The sequence below is a fragment of the Vidua chalybeata genome, chromosome 1, assembly GCF_026979565.1.
Source record: "Vidua chalybeata isolate OUT-0048 chromosome 1, bVidCha1 merged haplotype, whole genome shotgun sequence".
Taxonomy (NCBI): domain Eukaryota; kingdom Metazoa; phylum Chordata; class Aves; order Passeriformes; family Viduidae; genus Vidua; species Vidua chalybeata.
The window spans coordinates 153,434,473-153,456,381 of record NC_071530.1 but is presented as its reverse complement, the minus strand read 5'-3'; the positions used below and the strand labels follow the sequence as shown (position 1 = coordinate 153,456,381).

The following is a 21,909-nucleotide window of genomic DNA, read 5'->3' as shown; positions in this document are numbered from 1 at the left end:
AGCAGTCTGTCTCTCAGAATCACAGACTGGTTTGGGTTGGAAGGGACCATCACACCTTGTTTCACCCCCTGCCACGCGCAGGGACACCTTTCACTAGCTCAGGCTGCTCCAAGCCTAAGCCTCATCTTGAACACTTCCACAACTTCCTACTTCAGAAATGATACAATATTGGAAAGCCCAAAGCACATGGGAGTGTGGCAGAAGTAGTCCTGAACAATTTACTTGATGCTCTCATAAACAAGAAATGATCCAATCAGAACACTTTGTTGTTTGGTACAGCATCAAATGTAATTATTTTCAAACATCAAGAAAAAAAACCAAAGTGAAATCTTATTATCATGTAATGTGCACTTTAGTCAGATTCTTACAATTTTTTCTTCATATACTGTTTTTAAATACTCTTAATTCTATTGGCTTAACTTCCACCATGAGAAGCAACTCATGGTAGGCTTGGATCAACCTGGTCTAGAAGGTCTCCCTGCCAACAGCATGGGGAGAAACCATATGAGCTCTAGGGTCTATCTGACCCCAACCATTCTGTGATTCTATGATTACATTCTTAGAGCATGACAGGTGTTTATCCCATCACCCTTTTAATAAACAAAGGAGAAATTCTTCTACTGCAACTCACTAAAAACATTTATTATGCCAGAAGTGGATGCCTTAGCTGGTAAAATTGTTATTCCCAAAAGGATGGTAATGTGTTAATGGCTAATCTCAATCCCAACTAAAACCATCCACCTCTCTGTTGCCCAGAGAAGCTGTGGCTGCCCCATCCCTGCAAGTGTCCAAGGCCAGGCTGGATGGGGCTTGGAGCAGCCTGGGATAGTGGAAGGTGTCCCTGCCTATGTGGGGCTATGGGGGTGGAACAAGATGAGCTTTAAAGTCCCTTCCCACACAAACTATGCTGTGATTTGATGATTCTGTGAGTCGAGGTCAAAGTTCATTTGGTCCAAGCTAAGATGCAAAATTTATACTCCTTATGCTATGGCAAATTCTCCCTGGAATAAATCAGATGGGAGCTGAGCCCCTCTGCAGCCAGCCCCGTGCACAAAGCACCTGAGTCTCTCTCTCTGAGCTGGACAGGGCTCCTCACCTGTAGTTGCCACTCAGCACCACCATGCAGTCCACCAGCAGGAACTTCTCCTTCAGGTGCCCCTTGAAGGACATCCCTGTGCGGCAGTAGTAGGTTGGGCCGGACACTGTCCTCACCCTCAGGAACTGCAAACCAGAAAGGCACTGACTCAGATGGGACCCTCATTCCCTCCCTGCCCCTCTTTCCCTGCCTCCTTTTAACCTCCATCCACCCCTGACAGATTATCCAGCTCCAGTGGTTCTGCCTGCGAACACACTGATGTACAAACCCCTTTCTCTGCACATCTCCAGCCCTCACCCCGTGTCGTGCCAGCTCTCCTCACTTTCTTCACACTCGTCTTTCACCAGGGTACTGCCCGTTCTCCCCTTTCTCAGGTGTTTCCTGCCATACTGGCCCTCTGTGTGGCAGGACACACCCCCTCAGGACACCAATCAGCTGGGGCAGGTCTTTGCTCACCTCCACATAATTCAGGTTGACTCTGCACTTGGCAGCTGTGTCGAGGAAGAGCTGGGAGTTCATTTCATCCAGCAGGATGTAGACAGGCACCCGCCGAGAAGCAGCGTCCAGCACCTCAAACAGCAGATCCACATCGGTGAAAACGTCCATCACGATGGCCACCACCTGGGGAAGGGATGCAGGACACATGAGCCACTGTGCTGCCTCATGCCCTGACCAACCGTGTATCCCAGCTTCTCACACCCCAAAGCTGCATTGCCTCCATCTCAGCTTCCTTTTGAAACAGGAAACATCCCAGTTAAAGGTCCCATTAAGCACTGTGGGCCCCGAACTGGAAGGAAAATTTCTGTCCAGGAAGGTGCATGTTGCGTGTATGCAGGCGAGGGGAAACCTCCTGTGTGTTTCCCAACTCATCAATCCAATAATTCCATGAATTTTTTGGCCATGTAATCACACTGGATGGTGTATGAAGCTAGTGCCCCCACTCCAACATCCCCATGCCATTTTTAGGTAACTTCCTGGCCAGCATTCAGGCAGCCACTACTCAGCTGCATCCATGTGCTGATTTTATGGGAAGCAGCTTCACAGGTCTACCTTCCTGTCCTTCCCAGCTCCCTGAGTGTAAATACTTGATGGAAAGGACAAAAGGAAGGAGTAAAACTCTTCTCAGTGTTGCCCAGGGAGAGGACAAGGCACAAACTGAAACACAGGAAATTACAGTTCAGTTACAGAAAAGCCTCTGGGACTGTAAGGAGACCATCAACATGGGAACAGGCTGTCCAGAAAGGTTTAGTCTCCACCCTTGGAGATGCTCAAGGACACATCCTGAGTGACCCTCTCTAACTGACCTTCTCTGAGCAGGGGGGTGGACAGGACCAGCTCCAGAGGCCCCTTCCAATCTCTAATGTTTTGGGATTCTGTGAACTCTTGGTGTATTTTAGCATGGCCTAGGACATGGTGCCATGACAGCAAAGCAGAGAAAAGCTTTGGTGCAGTCAATGGTGGATTTGAATCATCCTGCTCTTCTGTCACGTTCTGGAAGCAAAGTTAAAGGAATTAGCAGAGGACCTGATGTTGCTCAGCCAGGAGAAGAGAAGGCTCCAGGAAAACCTTACAGCCCCTTCCAGTGCCTAAAGTGGCTCTGAGAGCTCAGGAGGAACTTGGACAAGGGCCTGGAGTGACAAAACAAGGGGAGTGGCTTTACACTGCCAGAGGGCAGAGTTAGATGAGATATTGGGAAGAAATTGTTCCCTGTGAGGGGGATAAGGCCCTGGTACAGCATGCCCTGAGCAGCTCTGGCTGCCCCATCCCTGAAAGTGTCCAAGAACAGCTTGGACAAAGCTTGGAGCAACCTGGGCTAGTGGAAGGTGTCCACCCCCATGGCAGGGGGGTGGAACTGGATGAGCTTTAAGGTCCCTCTGACCCAAACTACGGCACTGTGATTCTCTATCCCGATGCTTCTCTGGCACAAGTGTGGTTTTACCTCTGCTCTAGCTGGGCTCTCCCTGCCTCACCTGCTGAGCCGCCCGAATCATCCTGCGAGCCTCCTCCTTGATGCTGGGGTTGTCTGGCGGGGGTGGCTGCACCAGCGTTGTCACCTCTGTTCCCCTGAAGCCAAAGACCATCGGCCAGCCCAGGTCAAGCTCAGGAACGGCCAGATCTGAGTTCATGGGCCAGTAAGTCCCGGAGGATCCGTCCATGTCATTGTCCCCTGCCGTGTCCGTGCTGCCCTCCTGGTTGGCGTACTGGGGCTTCTGGAGGTTCTGGATTATGTGCTCCACCTCGGAGCCACAGAGGAAATCGGGGGCCGCCTCCTCGGCCAGGAAGCGCTGGTAACTCTCCTTGCCCTCCTCCGTGAGCACATCCAGGGCCAGGCGGTAGTACTCCTTGTAGTGGGGGGGAAGGTAGTTGGGATCCAGGGGGTTGTCCCCCTGTGAGGAGCTTTGGGATCGACGAGCCATCAGGGGAGGGAGAGCTGGAGGGAAACAAAAAACATCTGTGAGATACAGCAGTGTCATGACAGCAACACATCCAACACATCCTCCTCAGAGAGCAAAGGCAGAGATTAAAAGAACATAGAGCAATGCTGGAGAAAGTTCAATCCAAAGGCATGAGAGCCTAAAATTAGGCAAAGGTGTGAGTCACTTAACCATTACCTTCACACAGTTAACTGTTTTGGGCCAAAATACGGAACAAATCAGCCAGGCAGCCCTGGGATAAGCAAGGCCAATGCATCCAACAGTATGATCAGCTTTCTCTTTTAGGCTGCTGGTTGATAAGCTTCAATTTATCGTTTGTTTAAAAGTCAAGAGCAAAGCTGTAGGTGGCTATTATCTACACCCCATTAAAATTAATTTCTAAATGCTACAGAAGTTATTTACTATGTGTAATGTGGCCCTAAACCAAAAGCGCCTGCCTGAACACAAGGGCACCCTCTGGACCCTTACAGATTGGGTGTTATCAGCACCTCAGCACCTGAGCAGAAGCAGGTGGTGCATGGGTGCAGGGGTGTCCTGCTGGTGTAACATAGTCAGAAGGCAGAAGAGTCTCCATGAGATGAATGAAGAAATAAATAACAAGGGATGTGATTTCTTCTTCAGTTTCCTCATGTTAAGAAAAAACAGAGCTGAAAGGGGCTCACACACAATATCTGGTAATTTTCTATAGGGGACAATTACTTGAGACTATAGCCAAATCTGATTTTAACCCATTTTTGAAAGAAAAGTTTGTTGTGCCACAACAGTAATATCTGACTGATCCACAAAATGCTCAAAGCACTTTGGCTTTAGACTCTGAACTAATGTCAGTGCTGGAATGTTCTTTTCCTGCACCCCACCACTGAGGTGCCAGCAGAGACTTCCTCCTGATCACCAAAAGAGTGAGTGACTCCTGCTGAGTGATGTTATTGAGTGATCACAGGAGATGAGGGTTGCTGCTGTTGTTGCTATCCAACACATCTGCTCCAAAACGGGAGGGATTGCCATGGACTGGGAGAAGATAAAGACCTCACACTCAGACTATCACTCATTACGAGCTGTAAGGACAAACCTTATCCGACCACCTGCCCAGTACACAGCAGTGCTGTGTTACTCCTGCCTCAACCTCCCAAAAATTACTCCTGGAACTCCTGGTAAAGCTGCGTGATACAACAGGAAAAGTTATAGTCTTAAAGTAAGGATAAGAAAATCCAACAGCTCCACATGTGATGTACTGCAACAGATAATCCTCTCTATAGTTCTCACAGGCAGCTGCCTATACAGTCTGAATTATCTGCATTTATCTTCCCTCTCTAATTCTGTCTTTTTTTCTCTGTGTAAGAGAAGAAAGTACAGAGCACTCCAGTATGTATCTCTGGTGGAAGGTGTCCCTGCCCGTCGCAGGGGTGTGGAACAAAATGGGTTTTAAGGTTCCTTCCCACTCAGACCATCCTGGGATTCTGTGATTTTAGGATGCTCAAGTCACCAATGTTCCTGCTTTTAACTATTTCAGCAGTGTCATTTTAAGGACTTGCTCCCACGTTCCATCAGTCTTGGACAGAAGAACAACATATCCACTCATATATGACCCAGGAAGGGGGCAGAGGTCCCACAGCAAAGTGCTCACAGTGCTCAGAGATGGGAGTGTGAGAGACAAAGGACCAAGTGCAGCATTAAAAGGAAGACGTATCAGAAGAACTCTCTGGTATTGCTGGGCAATCAAAACAGCAGAGGAAAGGTCATGCTGGTGAAATGGCAAAGCAATTTTATACTGATTAATATAATTCTTTCACTACAGTTATAAATGAGGAGGGAGAAGACTGAGCTTTAAATAAGCAGCAGGCAATACTGACTGCTACTGGGAAGGACCACAGAAAACAGAAAACATTTTATACTGATTAATATAATTCTTTCACTACAGTTTTAAATGAAGAGGGAGAAGAATGAGCTTTAAATAAGCATCAGGCATTACTGACTGTTACTGGGCAGGACCACAGAAAACAGAAGACATTTATACTGATTAATAGAATTCTTTCACTACAGTTATAAATGAAGAGGGAGAAGAATGAGCTTTAAATAAGCAGCAGGCAATACTGACTGTTACTGGGCAGGACCACAGAAAACAGCAGCACTTCACAGGTTCAGGTGGAACTCACAGCTGGAGTGGGCTGGGGGTATGGATGTTTTATTCCTCAGCTCCCAAAAAGGAAGGCTTATGCCTGAACTCTGATTCCTCAGTTTAGAGGAGACATCTACAAGCTGTGACCAGGGCATCTCCGCTGCCAGCACAAGGACTAAAAGGGCAGAAAATGAACCTCGCAGGTGGCAAGTTCAGAGGGACACCAGGAAACACCCGTGCTCAGCTGGGCTGATCTGGGAGAACTCTCATTGCTCTGCACCTCCCTGGCAGGAGGGTGCAGCCAGACGGGGGTCAGGCTCTGCTCCCAGTGTTTACAGTGAGGAGTCACTTGAGTTCCCCAAGTGGTACTGAGCACATTTGTGAATAAACAGGGAAAATGGTACCAGTGAAGAAGAGAATTGGATGTGAAAGCAAACTGCTCCTCATGGGTTTCCCTGAGACACCAGGAGAACACAGACACGGAGCTGGGGGTGTCCCGGTATCACTGAACCCAGCAGTGGGGGTGGGCTGCTGGCCTGGATGATTGGGGATAATCAGGGGGAGCCTGCAAGGGATGTTTGGAAGGGGCCTGAAAAAGACCCATGGCTCATAACTGTGAAATAAATACCAGAAGATGTGTTTGTGCCCCCACAGGTCTCTGCCCCAGCTCTTCACGTGTTCACGTGTTCCATGGCTTGGAGCCACCTGGTCAGGTGGAAGGTGTCCTTGCCCAGGGCAAAGGGTGGAACAGGATGAGTCCCTTCCAACCCAAAACATCTTGTGCTTCCATGATTCCATTAAGTGTTGGCATCCTTTAATTCCCTGGGTTGTGACAAGAACAATCCCATGTTGATGAATTCTCAGTTTGCATGAAAAATGCTGGTTTATGCATATAAGTATGTAAATAAATAAATACACATACACACATACCTATATATACACACACACACACAAAATTCTGGATATTTAATTTATCTTCCAAAATCCTTTCCTGTCAGGTAAAGCAGAAGGGAAGAAATTACCTGGAACCCCAAAGGATATTTATGACCTTTTGTCACTTTGGTGGGTGTGAGCTGAGTTCAGGTCAAGGAATAAATAAAATTTCTCCTGCTACAGCCCATCTTGCTGACTTCAGATGGATTCTGCAGTTAGTTAATGGATTTTTATAATTTTGTTTTGCTCTGTTCCAGCCCCTGGGATGACCTGTTTGCAGCTGGCAGAGCTCTGAGGCCCTGGGTCAGATTCGGTGTCATGAAGCTGCTGACTGCCAGGCCAGTTGTCCAGCTCTGGATCAAACCATCCACTGTTTGGAAAGCAATTTATCTCTAAATCAGATGTAAGCAATCACATACCACTTCTGACTGATATTTGTGTGCCAGAGGGAGGTTTCTAAGACAGAACTGGCTTAAAAGATAGGCTTTTAAACGCCTATCTTTTCACTTCCATCTTAACTAGTCTTGCTCCATTCCAAGTGTGTCCATTATCCCAGTGCAAGGCTGGATTTGGTGGAGGAGCAGTTCACATGCCTCAGGAAATAGGAGATGGATTACTTACTGTGCCACATTGCTCTGCTAATTTTTACTCCAGAACTGTGTATTTCACATATTTTGTAGGGTATTCCATGCTTTAAGCCTTGGTTCCTTTTAACCAGAGTTCAGGGAGCACAGCGTCACGTTTCCCCTCAGAGGGGACACACATCAGTTATTAGAATTATCAGCTCTCTTCCCTGAGCACTGGATTCTCCTTGATCAGGGACACCTCAAACAACCTGCAGGAGACTGAGGGGAGACCTCAGTGCACTCCACAACTTCCTCATGAGAGGAAGAGGAGGAGAAGACACCGATCTCCTCTCTGGGGTGACCAGTGACAGGACCCAAGGGAGCAGCTGCAGCTGGATCAGGGGAGGGTTAAGTTGGAAATTAAAAAAAGGTTTTTCCCCCAGAGGGTGGTTGGGCACTGGAACAGGTTCCCTGGCCGAGTTCAAAGAGCATTTGGACAACACTCTCAGGCACTCTGGGGATGGACCTGTGCAGGGTCAGCAGCTGGACTTGATGTGTGGCCCCTTCCAGCTCAGCCTTCTCTGTGATTCTGTGACTCCAAGCACGGGTTGGCTCCTTGTTTGAACTTCACCTGCAAATCTATTTCCTGCAGTTTCTTTCACCCCAGAAAAAGACAAATGTTGTATTTCTGGAATTCTGAACCATCAAAACTGTCAAAGAAAGTGAGCCACAAACTGAAAATACCCCAAATGTAGATTTTCAGCCTGTAACTACTGATTAATAGAGAATTTTACTTACTTATGCTTGTATTTTTTTATTTAATTAGGAGTTTAATTTTATTTTAATTGCTGGTCACAGTTTACAAAATCATCTGACATGAGTAATGAGGATTTGGGGGAGAAATGAGAATGCTAAAAAGAATAGGGTGTGGCAATTCGCTTGGGGGGTCTTTATAATGGGTAACAAAATATCTTTTTATAATGGGTAACAAGATATTCTGTGTGCAGTTACAGCTCAGGCACTGAACTGTCAGTGGGTACAGGAGGAGAGCAGCTCAGGCCAACCCAGCACCAGCAGCTGTGTGATGTGTTCAGCCAGAAGGAACCCTGGACATCCCTCCTTCCATTCCCATGACAATATTGGAAAACTAAGGCCCTGAAGTCCCCTAGTCCAAAAACCCTGCAGTGCACCTCCAGAAGGGAAGAGGAAAGCTCAAGCACATCACCAATGTCCTCCATGCCTTCAACAGCCACAGTTTTACCAGGAAAAGCTTCCCAGGAAGAGTGGGAGAGAACTGCCCCAGCATTAGACAGGAAAGGAAAGGAATCCTGCTACATCCTGACAATATGACCTGGGAAAAAATTTCAGCAATTGTTTGAAGCTGGATGTTTTGAGCAGAAAACACTGATACAGGACCTGAGACATTCTTCAGACCACTGAGCACACTGGCAACATCCCTACTGATCCTGCAGCCAAGCCCTGGTGCTTCAAGGAAAGAAAAATTCCAGAAGCTAAATTAGGCAGCAAGGGGGGAAACCTACTTCTCCCCATCACCGAGCCCTTAGGCCTTGGGAAAGTCTCTATAAATGAAGTGCAAACAAACTACAGCCAGGGCAGCAATTGAGGTGCTCACACACAGGCTCTCCATGTCACCTGGGATGCCTGAAGGTACCTGGCTGTTGCATCCTGGGATTGGGTTTTAGGGGTTCTTATTTGTGTTAGCTAGCTTCTGCCGAGGAGGCTGTGGGTCTCTGCATGGCAGGTGTCACACCTGCTGAGCTTTAGATGCCCAAAGGCACCTGGAATGTCCCAAAACCCCCAGGTTTCAGAACCAGGATTACTCCTCCAGGAGCAGTGACCAAATGCATATGTACAATGGTGCCTATCTGCACCCCCTTACAGGTGATGGAAAACAATAATATCCAAGAAATATGGGATAGGATTCATCTTCTAACAAACATGCTCAGGTTTGGCCAAATATTCTCTTAGTTTTTCTCCCAGACATTAACAAATCAGCCTGCTAAAGCCTCAGTGCTCAGACCTCAACTGTTTTAACTCTGAGATTTCCCCTTACCCTGTCACACAATCCATCCTACCAAGATCCTGCTTGGAACTGTCAGTGCTTTATACCAGAATTTACCTAGAGGATGGGAGGCAGCTTTGACAGGAGGATAAGTCAGGTACTGGGGACACACTCCTCCCTGTGAGGGTGGGGAGGCCCTGGCACAGGCTGCCCCAAGAAGCTGTGGCTGCCCTATCCCTGGCAGTGTTCAAAGCCAGGCTGGATGGGGCTTGGAGCACCCTGGGCTACTGGAAGGTGTCCCTGCTCATGGCAGGGGTGGGGAACTGGATGAAATTTAAGGTACTTCCAACCCAAAACATTCCACGATTCCTTCCAAATATCCCATCTAAACCCTGTCCTTTGGCAGTGGGAAGCCATTCCCTCTTGTCTTGTCACTCCAGGCCCTTGTCCAAAGTCCCCCTCCAGCTCTCCTGGAGACCCTTTAGGCACTGGAAGGGGCACTGAGGTGTTCCCAGAGCTTTCCCTTCTCCAGGCTGAACACACCCAGCTGTCCCAGCCTGGCTCCAGAGCAGCAGGATTCCAGCCCACACTTACGTGTCACAGTGTCATTTCTTCAGACATTCTAGAAGTCTGTTACCATTATTTGGCATTTCATGCACTTCTCTGCTATCCTAAGTGATCATTCTATGAAATTATGCCCATAAATTTAGAAGGATCACCACTCATGATCAGAACCTTTAGAACCAAACCTGTAAAATTTAGTTTCTCCTTCTCCTAATGCAATGGCTGGGACAAGCATGAGCACAGACAGGTACACAGCACGGTGTGGAAAGAACCACAGAATCTCCTGAGCTGGAGGGGACACACGGGGGCCATCAAGCCAAACTCCTGGCCCTGCACAGGAAGCCCCAAGAAGCCCACAGAAAGGTGGTAGGAATACTGTTGGCACTCTCCTCCGCACACAGATCTGGGCTGGTGGCTGGGTTTGGCAGGAGGAAGCTGCAGGAGAACAGAAGGCAGCTCTGTGGCTGTTTGCAGGAACTCCTCCCGTGCTCGGGGGCAGTGGATAAAGGAGAGCACGAAACAGCTTGTTGGAAACCTAACAAGTGGGAGATGAAGGCCGATGGAATGGGCTGAGGAGAAGCAGGATCCAGCTCTGCTTCGCCCGTCTGCCTGGGCTGTGCCAAAGACAATGCACAGCTGCTGCGGCTGCTTCTGCTGCTGTGGCTGCTGCTGCAGCGGTGCACAGGGAGTCCCAATGGAGTCACTCCCCTCCATGGCCAAAAAACCATCAGGAGGAGAGGAACAGGTGGAAAGGAAGGAGCAGGCAGGTCTCAGCCATCCCTATACTATGATCAATGCGGGGGTGAGGAGGGAGTCTCTGAGGGAGATTTCCCTTCAGCTTGGCCTGAGATCTGCCTCTGTTCCCACTACTATAAATGGGAGTGACTTTACTGGCTGTGATGATACCTGTCATGTGCATTCGGTTTTGAGATCCCCAAAAGCTGTCAGATCCCCTCAATAAAGGGAAAAGTCAGATGTGATCACAGCCTTTAGATTCCTCCACAATGAAAAACACAATCACATGGAATATTTAATGTAAGGAAAAGTGGCTGACAGATGAAGTTGGAGGTAAAAATTACCCCTTTACCTCTGGATTCATGATAGGAGCAGAAACTGGGAAAAGCACAGACCTGTTGACGTGGGTAGCATTTGGTCCCTGTCCATATTATGTTCCATTTCAACAGACTTTTACTGTTTTTTTCCTAGCAGAGCAGCAGGGAATCACAGATTCAGACATGCTGTGATCACCACAAAGCCCTACAGATTAAAATAAATAAATAAAAGGACCTGCCTTTTCCAGAGCCTTTGTGCCAGGTGTGAATCAAGGGCGCTGGACCGTGTTTGCCCAGTCTAAGCAAAAGGGAACCGGCTCAGTGCTCCCTTTGTCTCTCATCTGCTGTGCCTGGTGCCAGCCCTGCTCATGCCTCAGCACCTGGGGCTGGCTCCATCTGCCTCCCTGTGCTGACTCCAGTGCTTGTTGTTACGTGTTCTGCCTGCACAGCCAGTTCCCAGGCTGCCTCGCTCAGGTGATCCCTTCCCTGGCTGGACCTGCTCCGCTGCTTTGGGACACTCCCAGGAGCTGAGGCTGCCTGGAGCTCCCAGGAAGGAACTGCCTGCGAGGAAGCAGGGCTGGATCCCAGAGTCTGCAAAGGGCTGGGAAGACCCAATCTGCTCCCCAGACCCCTTATGAGCAAGTACAGACATAAGTTCCTGGGCTCAGCCACCTCATCTTCTCACTGCCCTAGACAGCACCAAGAAAAGAAAGGCAGCACAGACAGACTGTTCTTTAGCCACACTCTGCACAGCCAGCCACAAACCTCTCTGTGCTATTAACACTCCAAGGACTTCCGAACTATGGGCGAGAAATGAATCAAGGCACTTTTGATCCCTGTGATGGGCCTCACCTGGCCTGTACACCACATTCAGTGGCATCACTGACATCTCCTTGGGTGGGCTGTGAAAAAAAAATTATTGTTTCCAAAATGGCTCTTATAAATGAGGTTTACAAATCAATTATTTAAAAGAAAATATTTGGCCTCAAAAAAAAAAAAATAGGGAAGTTCCTATGCAAACAGACTGCTGATGTTCTGGGAGGGTTGGGTTTAGGAGAGGACAGCAATGCCTGAGGGAAAATGACTGGAGCAGACATGGTGACAATGAGACATGGAAAGTGTTAGCTTGCTCTCAAGAAAATGTTGTACTTGGTAAATGATCTGGGAAGGGACCTGTCTCCTCGAATATGGTTTAAGGTGTGGGGTTTTTAATTCTGCACTGTGTGATGGAAGTACAAGCCAGTGCCTTCTGATCTTGTTGCAGAGGAAGAACCTGTATGAACAGCAGGACATGCTCGTCCTCTCCAGAAGCTGCTTCTGCATGTGCTCATTTTCCATCCCAAGGGTTGGACTTCTCCTGAAAAGGATCCTGCCAGTCTTACAGGGGTGCAGGACCCAAAGTTCTGAAGTGTAGCCCAGAATTTCCTACTTTGGTCAGAACAGGTGGCCATGGAATTGTGCAAGAGCTGGGGCAAAGAGGAAGCTGCCCAGAGAAGCTGTGGCTGCCCCATCCCTGGAAGTGTCCAAGGCCACGTTGGATGGGGCTTGGAGCAGCCTGGGCTAGTGGAAGGTGTCCATAGCAGAGGGTTGGAGGAGATGGTCTTGAAGGTCCCTTCCAACGCAAACCATTCCGTGGCTGCATGATAATGGATGCTGGACACCTTCCCATGAACTGCTCTTCTCACCAAGCAGGGCTCAGGCACATTCCTCACAACAGGACAGGGAAATATGGCAAAGAACCTGGACTAGGCACTTTTTTAGCTACAGCTGCCTCTGCCAAGTCCTAATTCTTATTTTTTCTCTTTCCATTCTTTTCTCTGCATTTCCTGCTGAGTCTTACCATGCTCTTCTTCTCAATGTCCTCTTCAGGCAGTAGGTTCAAAGCCTGGGTTACTGTCAGAATTTCTGGTCAGAATGTGTTATTCCTGTCACAATGCCATATAATGAATGCTCCCAGACCTTTTCCTTTGGTCATGTGAACAGATGATCACTCCATGTTAATCATCTGAGAGAATGTCAACCCATTGTTCACTCTGGGTGGTCTTATATGGATCTCAGTCATCATCAAAAAACAGACAGTACCTCTGCCTGCTGGTGGGAGTTTCACTGCAGAAGTTCTGGCCATCAGATGAGAAATGGCTTCAATTAATCAAATTTTCACCAAGCTTCCAGAGATGGCAGCTGCACTTTCTGTGTTCATACCTGTGGCAGCTGACCCTGATAAATGGTTCCAAGAACTCTTTCTGTGTCTCAGGTGATCAGTGAATGCCCTGAATGCTGCAGTAGAACTGGTGCCTGGTCTGCACCTCCAAAACTCACTGGACTCTCACTCATCTCTGCTTACTAGGGCAAGGGATCCCACAGAACATTCTTTGCTGGAGAATCAGAAAGTGGCCAGACATTCAGAATATCCAGGGGATCTTTCTGCAGGCCAGAGGAAGGGAAAACTGGCAGAAGAATTACATGTTGTAATTTTCTTTGTGAAGTGGTTACTGAGACACCTGTCAACGTGTCCCACAGTGGCAGCATGTGAACCTGTCAGCCTTAACTGTCCCATGCTGCAAGGGTACAGAGTGGACAGGGAAATCTGAGTTGTGGGGAGCCACCATCACAAAACCTCATGTTTACAGCAACTGGAAATGAAGTGTCATCCTGGATGCAAAAGGTGTCTCTTAGCAGATTATCTGAATAATCACCGAATGCTTTGGACTGAAAAGTCCCCTGAGACCCTCGAGTCCAACCACTCTCCCAGCACTGCCAAGGCCACCACTAACCCATGTCCACATCTATGATAGCAATGCTCATGTCACATTCACTATCCTGCAGCCAATCCTTTCCCCTGGGTTTTTATTCAAAAGTATAAGGAAGTCTAAAACGGAGAACTTAAAAAAAAAGGACTATCAGTGTAAGGTCTAATTTGGAGGAGAACCATGTGCTGCCCTTGACTTCTACTTCCCACACACACACATTTTAGAAATGCACTCATCAATGCCTCTTCCTCATTAAGACTACAAAAATCCAGCACATGGGGCCTGATAAGCAGTCCAGACGCGTCCCATATAACTGTAAAATGCAAAGAATTCCAATCCTGCAGGGTTTGGAGGTGAATTTCCATTGCCTGGAAAGTTTTGGTTGCCAGAAAAATTATGTGTAGAACATGGGTGAATCTGTCCTGAGCCACAACCCTGACACAAGCATACAGACATTTCCACACTTACAGAATCTCAGAGACTGGTTAGAGTTGGAAAGGACCTTCAAACCCATCTTGTTTCACCTCCCTGTCATGGGCAGGAACACCTTCCAATAGACCAGGTTGCTCCCAGCCCCATCCCAGCCTTGAATCTTCAAGGCATGGGGGAATAAAAACTTTTTCCTTTGGCATGCAATTTCTCTTAAACCATATGAAAAGCAAGATCTTCCCCCCCCTCCCCCCCGAATACTCCTATTGCCAGGTCACAGCAAATCCAACTCTCTTTTTACCCCTCAAATGCAACTATAAAGTCCCTCAGGTAAATAGGAGTGAGACCAAAATGAAAACAACTTTCTCTCCCTAAAATGCACCTCCCATGTGTCCATCTAATGGGGTTGGGACACACTGTGCTCTCCTGCCTCCTGATCAAGGGAGAACATCTGCATGGGGAACTGGGAACCAGTGCTTAGCACTGCTGCCACTGTCACTGCTCCGGTTTGGGGTAGTTTGCTGTTACTGACCTATTTTTGGCGTCTCTTACAGCTGAGCTTATTGCAGCTTCCACAAATATCGATGTTTTTAGCAGCAGAAGGATGTGATCAGTACTTCTGTTCCTTCACAGGTGCCTCTTCCTTTTCTAACTGTTCTAGATGGAGAACCCAATCCTCAGGCCAGGCAAGATTCACAATTGACCCCTACTGACCCTGGCCAATTTAGAATGAGCAACACGGAACATTCCCCTTCCTGTCCTCACACACAAGTCCTGAGGTCTGTCAGGCTCACACCTATGGAAAACTCAGCAAGTGCTAGCCCGTGTGCCTGTGCACGCCTGTCCACACGCATCTGTCCATGCTCCTGCCTGTACGTGCACGGCTGTGCCAGGGCTCGTAGGCCGTGTCAGCACTCAGTGCACACCCAGTCCCTGTGTGTGGAATGCAGGGGCATCGGGAGCTGCTTCCCAGCTCCTTGCCCACCGCAGACCTTGGCCCTCACAGCACATCCCCTCTGTCCCAGTCTCCTGACCACACATCCCTACAGTGTTCCTGGTCCAAACAGGAGACCGGCTTGGGCTTTGTTATGGGGAGCTCAATCAGGCTGCAAGACTCTTCCCAAAGAATGAGGCTGAGTTTGGGAATATCCGCTCCTGAGGGATTTCTCAAAGGGGAACAGACATAATTGTGTGAAGTGTTTGATAAGCAGTTTTGATCTGAGTTCAGAAGGGTCCCTTCCCTTGCCATCCCCAACACAGCTGGGACATTCCGGGTCCCTTCCCTCACCATTCCCAATCCCTGCTGCCTGCACTGGGACGTTCTGGGTCCATTCCTTCCCCATCCCCAGTCTCTGCTGCCAGCACTGGGACATTCTCTCACCCCCCTTGCCTCTCTCATCTCCTTCTGTCTCTCTCCCTTCTCGCCATCATGGCGTGACTGGGAGCTCCTGCCACTGGAGCCTTCCCGCACAGAAGCAGCAAACTCCTGCCCACGGATTGCCTATGGAATCCCCTATCCCAGATGCCGGGTGCTCAGTCCTGTGCAGAGGAGCAGGACAGGCCCTCTCCAGCCCTTGCCCTCCACCTCAGGCAGCCATACAGGTACCCCAGGAGGTAACTGCCCTTCTCCTACCTTACCAGGGAAGCCGGGCAGGTGGTGGGTAGGTAGTGGGTCACTCTCTGGCTCAGGCGGCCATGCAGGTACCCACGAGGTCTCCACCCTTCTCTACCTTCCCAGGTGAGCTGGGGCAGGTGGTGGGTCACTGTCTGCTCACTTGGACGTGCCTGCAACCTGATTCACCTGGGAGCCAGGCGAGCGAGGCTCCACCCAGGGCAGAGCGGGGGTGAGTAAGAGAGAGAGAAAGGCAAACTCCGGAGAGCTGTTCCCTCCCCAGGCGCGCAGGGAGCCAGAGATAAGGGCTGCGCATTCCTGAGCCGCCGGAGGCCTCTCCCTTCCGTCTGCCCCGAGCCTGTCAGACCAGCTCGGGACTGGCAGCGGGGCAGGGCCGCGCCGCAGCCCCGGTCCTGTCCCGGCCCGTGACACGGACCCCAGCCCAGCCCTCGGCCCCCAGCCCCGGGCAGGGCCCCTGCGCGCTGGCCGCAGCTCGGTCGTGGCCCTGCGGCTCCCAGGAAGGGGGATTTGGGCTCCTCGGGCACTTCTCGTGCTCCGGGCCTGTTGGGGACAGACGAGCAGCAGCTCCTGGGCAGTGGCACCGTGGCACAGGAGGGGTCGAGGGCAGCGCCCTCTCCCCTGCGGCAGGACCGTGCCCCGTGTCCTCGGGGGTGCCGTGGAAGGGGCTCTGAGGAGACAGCCGTGGCCTCCTGTCTGCCCCCATCACCGTCCCGCAGCCGGGGCCCCGCGGGCAGGGAAGGGTTAAGCGAGATTCCTCGCAGCCCCGGGCGTGGCAGCGCCTGTTCCACCTTTCATGTCCCAGCTCGTCCCGCCTGGCCGCCGCCGCCGTGAGGGCCGGGCCGGGCCGGCGGTGACTCAGGCGGGGCGCGGGAGGCGCGCGGCGCTGAGGGGTCCCGGCGTGAGGGAGGGAGCGAGGGCCGAGCAGCCCGTGCCGGCACGGCCGGGGTGTCCGCAGGGCGGGGACAGGTTCAGGCTCCGCACGGAAAGGACACTGAGGGGCTGGAGCGTGTCCAGAGAAGGGAGCAGAGCTGGGGAAGGGTCTGGAGCACCGGGCTGAGGGAGCTGGGGGGCTCAGCCTGGAGAAAAGGGGTTCAGGAGGGACCTTCTCGCTCTCTTCATAACAGGAGGGTAGAGCCAGGTGGCGGGCAGGCTCTGCTCCCAGGTAGTGAATGACAGGATGAGAGGTCATGGCCTCAAGCTGCACCAGAAGAGGTTTAGGTGGGATATTTGGAAGATTCCTCCTGGAAAGGCCTGTCCAGCCCTGGCACAGCTGCCCAGTCCCCATCCCTGAGCAGACTGAACAGTGGTGTGAATGTGGCACCTGGGGACATGGGCTAGTGCTGGTCCTGGGAGTGCTGGGGGAGCAGTTGGACTCAGTGATCATTGAATCATGGAATGGTTTGGGTTGAAGGGACCTTTACACCTCATCCAGTTCCACCTCCCTGCCATGGACACTTTCGACTGTCCCAGGCTGCTCCAAGCCCTGTCCAACCTGGCCTTGGACACTGCCAGGGATGGGGCAGCCACAGCTGCTCTGGGCACCCTGTGCCAGGGCCTCACCACCCTTACAGGGAAGGATTTCTTCCCAACATCCCAACTAAACTCACCTCTGGCAGTGGAAAGTCATTCCCTTCTGTCCTGTCACTCCAGGCCCTTGTCTAAAGTCCAGATCTCTTGGAGCCCCTTCAGGCACTGGAATTGAGGTAACGATTCATCAACTGCTTGGCTTCTCTTCTGTGGACAGGACACTTCTGCTCTCTAATGGAATGTAGTGTTGTCTTTGTTTACATCTTTGATATAATCCCTCTTCTGTCATCAGGAAACTGCAAAGGATCTGTTTTGAGGCCCCAAAAATGATGGCATTGCTGGTAGTGTCATGGTTCTGATATGGCTGTTTAAGGCAGGACCTATCAGACTGAACACTGGTGACTGCTGCAGAGGTGGCTGTATCAGCACCAGCCATCCCATAGTCCTTGGAACGGTGCCACTGTGTACATGGGGGAAATTCAGACCTTCCAGGCCAAAAAGACTATCTGTAGCTGAACCCCACTGGATACAAGGGAGTTACATCATCTATCTGGTATCTCAGATATAAACTCAGATCAGATGAGCAGTGCCCCTGGTCTGAAGCTGTGATTCACAACGAGCTGAACCAATCCTGCCTGTAAGGAAAGCCAGAATTGGTGAAATCTCTCAGAAAGTCAGGTTTAAACTCTTGCATTAGTTTTTCTATAAGATTTCAGTGTGTGGCTTTACAAACCTTTTATCCTTAAATAATGATGACTTGTAGTAAGAGTCTGGAATGATCCTTTAAGTAAAGGAACTTAAAATCTTTGTGAACTTTGGCTTTTAGATTCTATCAGCCAGCAAGGGACCCGAGTTATTCCGAGATGTTATTACATGAGGGAAATCCCAGTGAAAACACACTGGCCTTCCCAGAGCTTGTGGTCAGATCTACCCCCTGCACTTTTGTTTCAGCTTTTATCTCACACCAGTTTAATCTACTTCATTAAGTCTCATAAACCTGTATTCGAGTAAAGTACTTCTCAGTAATGTAAATACAATTATCACCTTTCAGTCTTCTATTAAAAACAGAAAACATTTTAAACCTCTCATTTTCTCTTTTCCCCATCACTTAAATGGTATTGGTGGACCTTTTCTGTTCCAGCTTTTCAAAACTAACTTTCAAATCTGAATATCAAACAGGATGCTTTTACTTTCAGTTTCACTACTGCTGTATACACAAATACATCACCAACATTTTATTGGAGTAGGTTTGACTTCTCCTGAGCCAATTTCTTTTCCACTCCAGAGTCAATATTACCTGGAATTGCTGATTTTAAAGCTATTCCTAATGGAATAAAAAGGCCTGCATCCTTCCACTTGGGAATTAGTAATAAAGTTTTGCTGCTTTTCTATTCTGAATGTTGGTTGTGTTTATTTTCTTGTATTTCCAAGGTAATACTGGTTATTTTAGACAATCTTCTTTCACTGTAAATACAATGTACACGTGTAAGTGGTGTTTGTTTGGTTTTCATGAATTACAATGTGTTTGCATTGTTACAGTGGATTAGTGCAGTAATCCAAACTGGGTAATTACTGTTTGTCACCAGTGTCTCACCAGGCTCCCTCTGCCAACGGCCTTCAAACAAGGGACACTCATGTCCCAGATTGATGATGTCTGGATTAACGACACAGGGTAAAACAAAGTGTGTGGAATGAGGTGAGACCTAATTTCAGACTGTGGTAGCTGCTTCCACTGGGACTGCAGCTCTCGGAGCCAGCAGAGCACGGCAGGGAGCACCCTGAGCAGGGGGGCAGCAGGGAGAACACCCTGAGCAGGTGGGAGAACACCCTGAACAGCTGGGAGGCACCCTGAGCCGGTGGGAGAACACCCTGAGCAGGGGGGCAGCAGGGAGAACACCCTGAGTGGGGAGGGGAGAACACCCTGAGCAGGTGGGAGGCACCCTGAGCAGGGGGGAGAACACCCTGAGCAGGGGGCAGCTGGGAGACACCCTGAACAGCTAAGAGACACCCTGAACAGGTGGGAGAACACCCTGAGCAGGTGGCCAGCAGGGAGAACACCCTGAGCTGGTGGGAGAACACCCTGAGCAGGGGGTAGCTGGGAGAAGACCCTGAGCAGCTGGGAGAGAACACCCTGAGCAGGGGGCAGCAGCTGGGAGAGCTCTGCTGCATTGTTCTCCCCAGGAACCAGCACAGCTCACGTGTGCCGGACAGGACATCCTGGGGTACTGCTCCAGCTCTCAGTCTTGGCAAGAGCCTGAACAAGAGCACTGCGAGGAGTCTCAGCACTGATCAAAAGGGGATTGCACAAGTTTGTGTCCTCCTCAAGTGCCACAGAATTCAGAGCATGGGGGATATGGCACTCAAGCATGTGGTTTAGTGGTGAACATGGTGGTGGTGCTGGGCTGGTGCTTGGTCTTAGTGCTCCTATAGGATTATTGTGACCGTAATGATTCTGTGATTCCATGATTTCAAAATTGAAATCATGGAAATCTGACCTGATGGGAGCCTGGCTTCTGGCAGGTTTAGATGGGATACTGGAGGAAGTTCCACCCTGCCTCACCCTGTGAGGGTGGGCAGGCCCTGGCACAGGGTGCCCAGAGCAGCTGTGGCTGTCTCTGGATCCCTGGCAGTGTCCAAAGCCAGGCTGGACAGGGCTTGGAGCAGCCTGGGAGAGTGGAAGGTGTCCCTGCCATGGCAGGGGGTGGGATTAGATGGGCTGTGAGGTCCCGTCCCACCCAAAACACCCCATGACTCTGTGATTACCACTTGGCCCCTGGCTCCATCCACCAGGGAGCCGGTGGCCTGCTGTGATCACTGACAGGATGTGAGGAACAGACACGTTACCTGCCCCAAAGGCACCATGAACACAGACAAGGTAATCTGGAGAGCAGGAACTAATTTCAGAGCCGCTTCTCTAGCAGTGCAGATCCATGGGCTCTTTGATAATGGAGAAGGTGGTGAATCTTCCCCTTGACTCCACACGGGTGACTCATCCCAACTGCCACTCTGGGTTTGATCTGCTCAGGCTCTGCATGTGTACATATCAGATTATCTGGGTTAAGTGCAGCTTTGCTTTTGCCCTTTATCTGTCTGCTCTGAAGCTGTTTAACATGATCTGCCTGTTTTTATGCAGCTCAGTTTCAGCAGTCCCAGGCACTGACTGGCACTGAGCTGATTTTTTTCTGCAGTGACCACAGGCTTGGTCACTCATCTCACAGGTCCCTAATGCAATTCCCACCCCTGCTGTGCTGACAGAATTGGAAAAGTCTCTTAAGTGGTTGTCATCTCCCTCTAGTTCTTCACAGTGACTTTTTAAATGTGGAGAAATCCCACATTATTCTAACAAGCAGAACCAACATCTGCATGGAATTCTAGGAGTGGAAACAGGAATGTAGTCTTGCACAGTTTCACTGTTAGAAGTTGTTTGCTTTTTTAAAGAAAACTGCCTTCTTTGAGAAGGTTTCAGTTTTCTTCTGAAAATTAAAGGGGCTGATGGGATAATCTGCAAAGAATCAGTGTTGTATTTATACAGCAGCAATGTTTGGGTACCAGGGCAGGAAGTTGTTGTGAGGGTTTGCTGTTCTGTTCTTTACCACTGTTCAGCCCTGATGCCTGTCCTTTCCTTCTGGGGAAAACCCAGGAAGGGTCCTTGACCTAAGGAAGGAAGGTCCCTGGGATCAGGTCACCTGGCCTTAACCACGACCCCACTGGAGGCTCCCCCGTGCAGACAGGGGGATTCAGAACATCCAGTATGACCTGAGCAAGAGAAAATCCAGACCTGCTTGGCTGGACCAGTCCCAACTCCCCCTCAGGAACAATGATATCCAGAGCCAGAGCTCACCCTGCACTGACAGAGCCTCTATCTTCAGTGGTCACGGGAGACACATTTTAATTCCTAGTCCAGACCGGTCGCAGTCTGAACCTTCCTTCTGAGGGGACGAGGCGCAGACGCTGATCTCTGTGGTCACCAGGGACAGGATCTGAGGGAATGGCTGAAGTTGTGTCAGGGGAGGCTTAGGCTGGATACTAGAAAAAGGTTCTGCCCCCAGGGGGTGGCTGAGCACTGGGATGGGCTCCCCAGAGCAGCGGTCACAGCACCGAGAGGTGTTTGTACTCGTTGGCACACGGTGGGCCCCTGGGGACGGCCCTGTGCAGGGCCAGGGCTGGGCTCGATGGTGCCTGTGGGTCCCTTCAGCTCAGCTTCCTCTGGGACTCCGTCATTCGCACACACTACTGCCGGAGCGGGCACACGCGGCTCGGCAGGCAGGGGCACTGTGTGTGCTCTGTCCTGCCTGAGGAGAAACAGCCTCACGGCACAGCGGCTCCTGACGTAGATGCTGGTTTAAGGTTTTTAAATAAACGAGGGTTCACCACAACTGCAGGCCAATGTTTCCTTGCAGGCAGAGAACTGCACCTTTTCATAGGCGGTGATCAGCACAGGCCGTGAGCCGCTCCCGGAGCCGTCTCCATCCCCCGCGCCAGGATCCTCTCCCGGGCTCCGCTCGGCCTCGGCCCGGCCCGGGCCCGGCAGCGCCCGCCGCCGCCGCGTCACGGGCGCGTCACCGGGGAGCGTCACCGGGGAGCGTCACCGGGGAGCGTCAGCGCGCAGCGTCACGTGACAGCGTCACCGGGCAGCGTCACCGGGCAGCGCAGCGCCGCCGCTCTGGATCCCGGCCCGGCCCGGCCAATCCCCGCCGGTGCCGCCGCCGCTCTGGATCCCGGCCCGGCCCGGCCAAACCCCGCCGGTGCCGCCGCCGCTCTGGATCCCGGCCCGGCCCGGCCAAA

At 50.6% G+C, this 21,909-nt stretch overlaps 2 protein-coding genes across 8 annotated transcripts in view; one reads left to right on the top strand and one right to left on the bottom strand.

The window, feature by feature from the left end:
- The window catches only part of MAPK15 (mitogen-activated protein kinase 15), a 27,186-nt gene extending 18,042 nt beyond the window's left edge, over positions 1-9,144 (top strand). For both annotated transcript variants that reach the window (XR_008429827.1, XR_008429813.1), the window contains 2 exons: positions 6,838-6,983; positions 8,154-9,144. The gene's annotated coding sequence lies outside the window, so the exon portion shown is untranslated. The remainder of the gene's footprint in view (positions 1-6,837; positions 6,984-8,153) is intronic.
- Positions 1-21,909, bottom strand: part of FAM83H (family with sequence similarity 83 member H) — a 26,754-nt gene extending 4,845 nt beyond the window's left edge. Inside the window, exons 1-6 of one of the 6 annotated variants that reach the window (XM_053937592.1) lie at positions 20,966-21,909; positions 19,969-20,152; positions 17,205-17,759; positions 3,067-3,527; positions 1,553-1,717; positions 1,097-1,221 (exon numbers count right to left, since the gene is read on the bottom strand). In XM_053937592.1, coding sequence (XP_053793567.1) covers positions 1,097-1,221; positions 1,553-1,717; positions 3,067-3,513 — 737 coding nt within the window. In that variant the 5' untranslated portion in view covers positions 3,514-3,527; positions 17,205-17,759; positions 19,969-20,152; positions 20,966-21,909. Of the gene's footprint in view, positions 1-1,096; positions 1,222-1,552; positions 1,718-3,066; positions 3,528-15,597; positions 15,918-17,204; positions 17,760-19,968; positions 20,153-20,965 lie in introns of those variants that run through there. The other 5 variants (XM_053937611.1, XM_053937601.1, XM_053937640.1 and 2 more) reach the window with 5 other exon arrangements.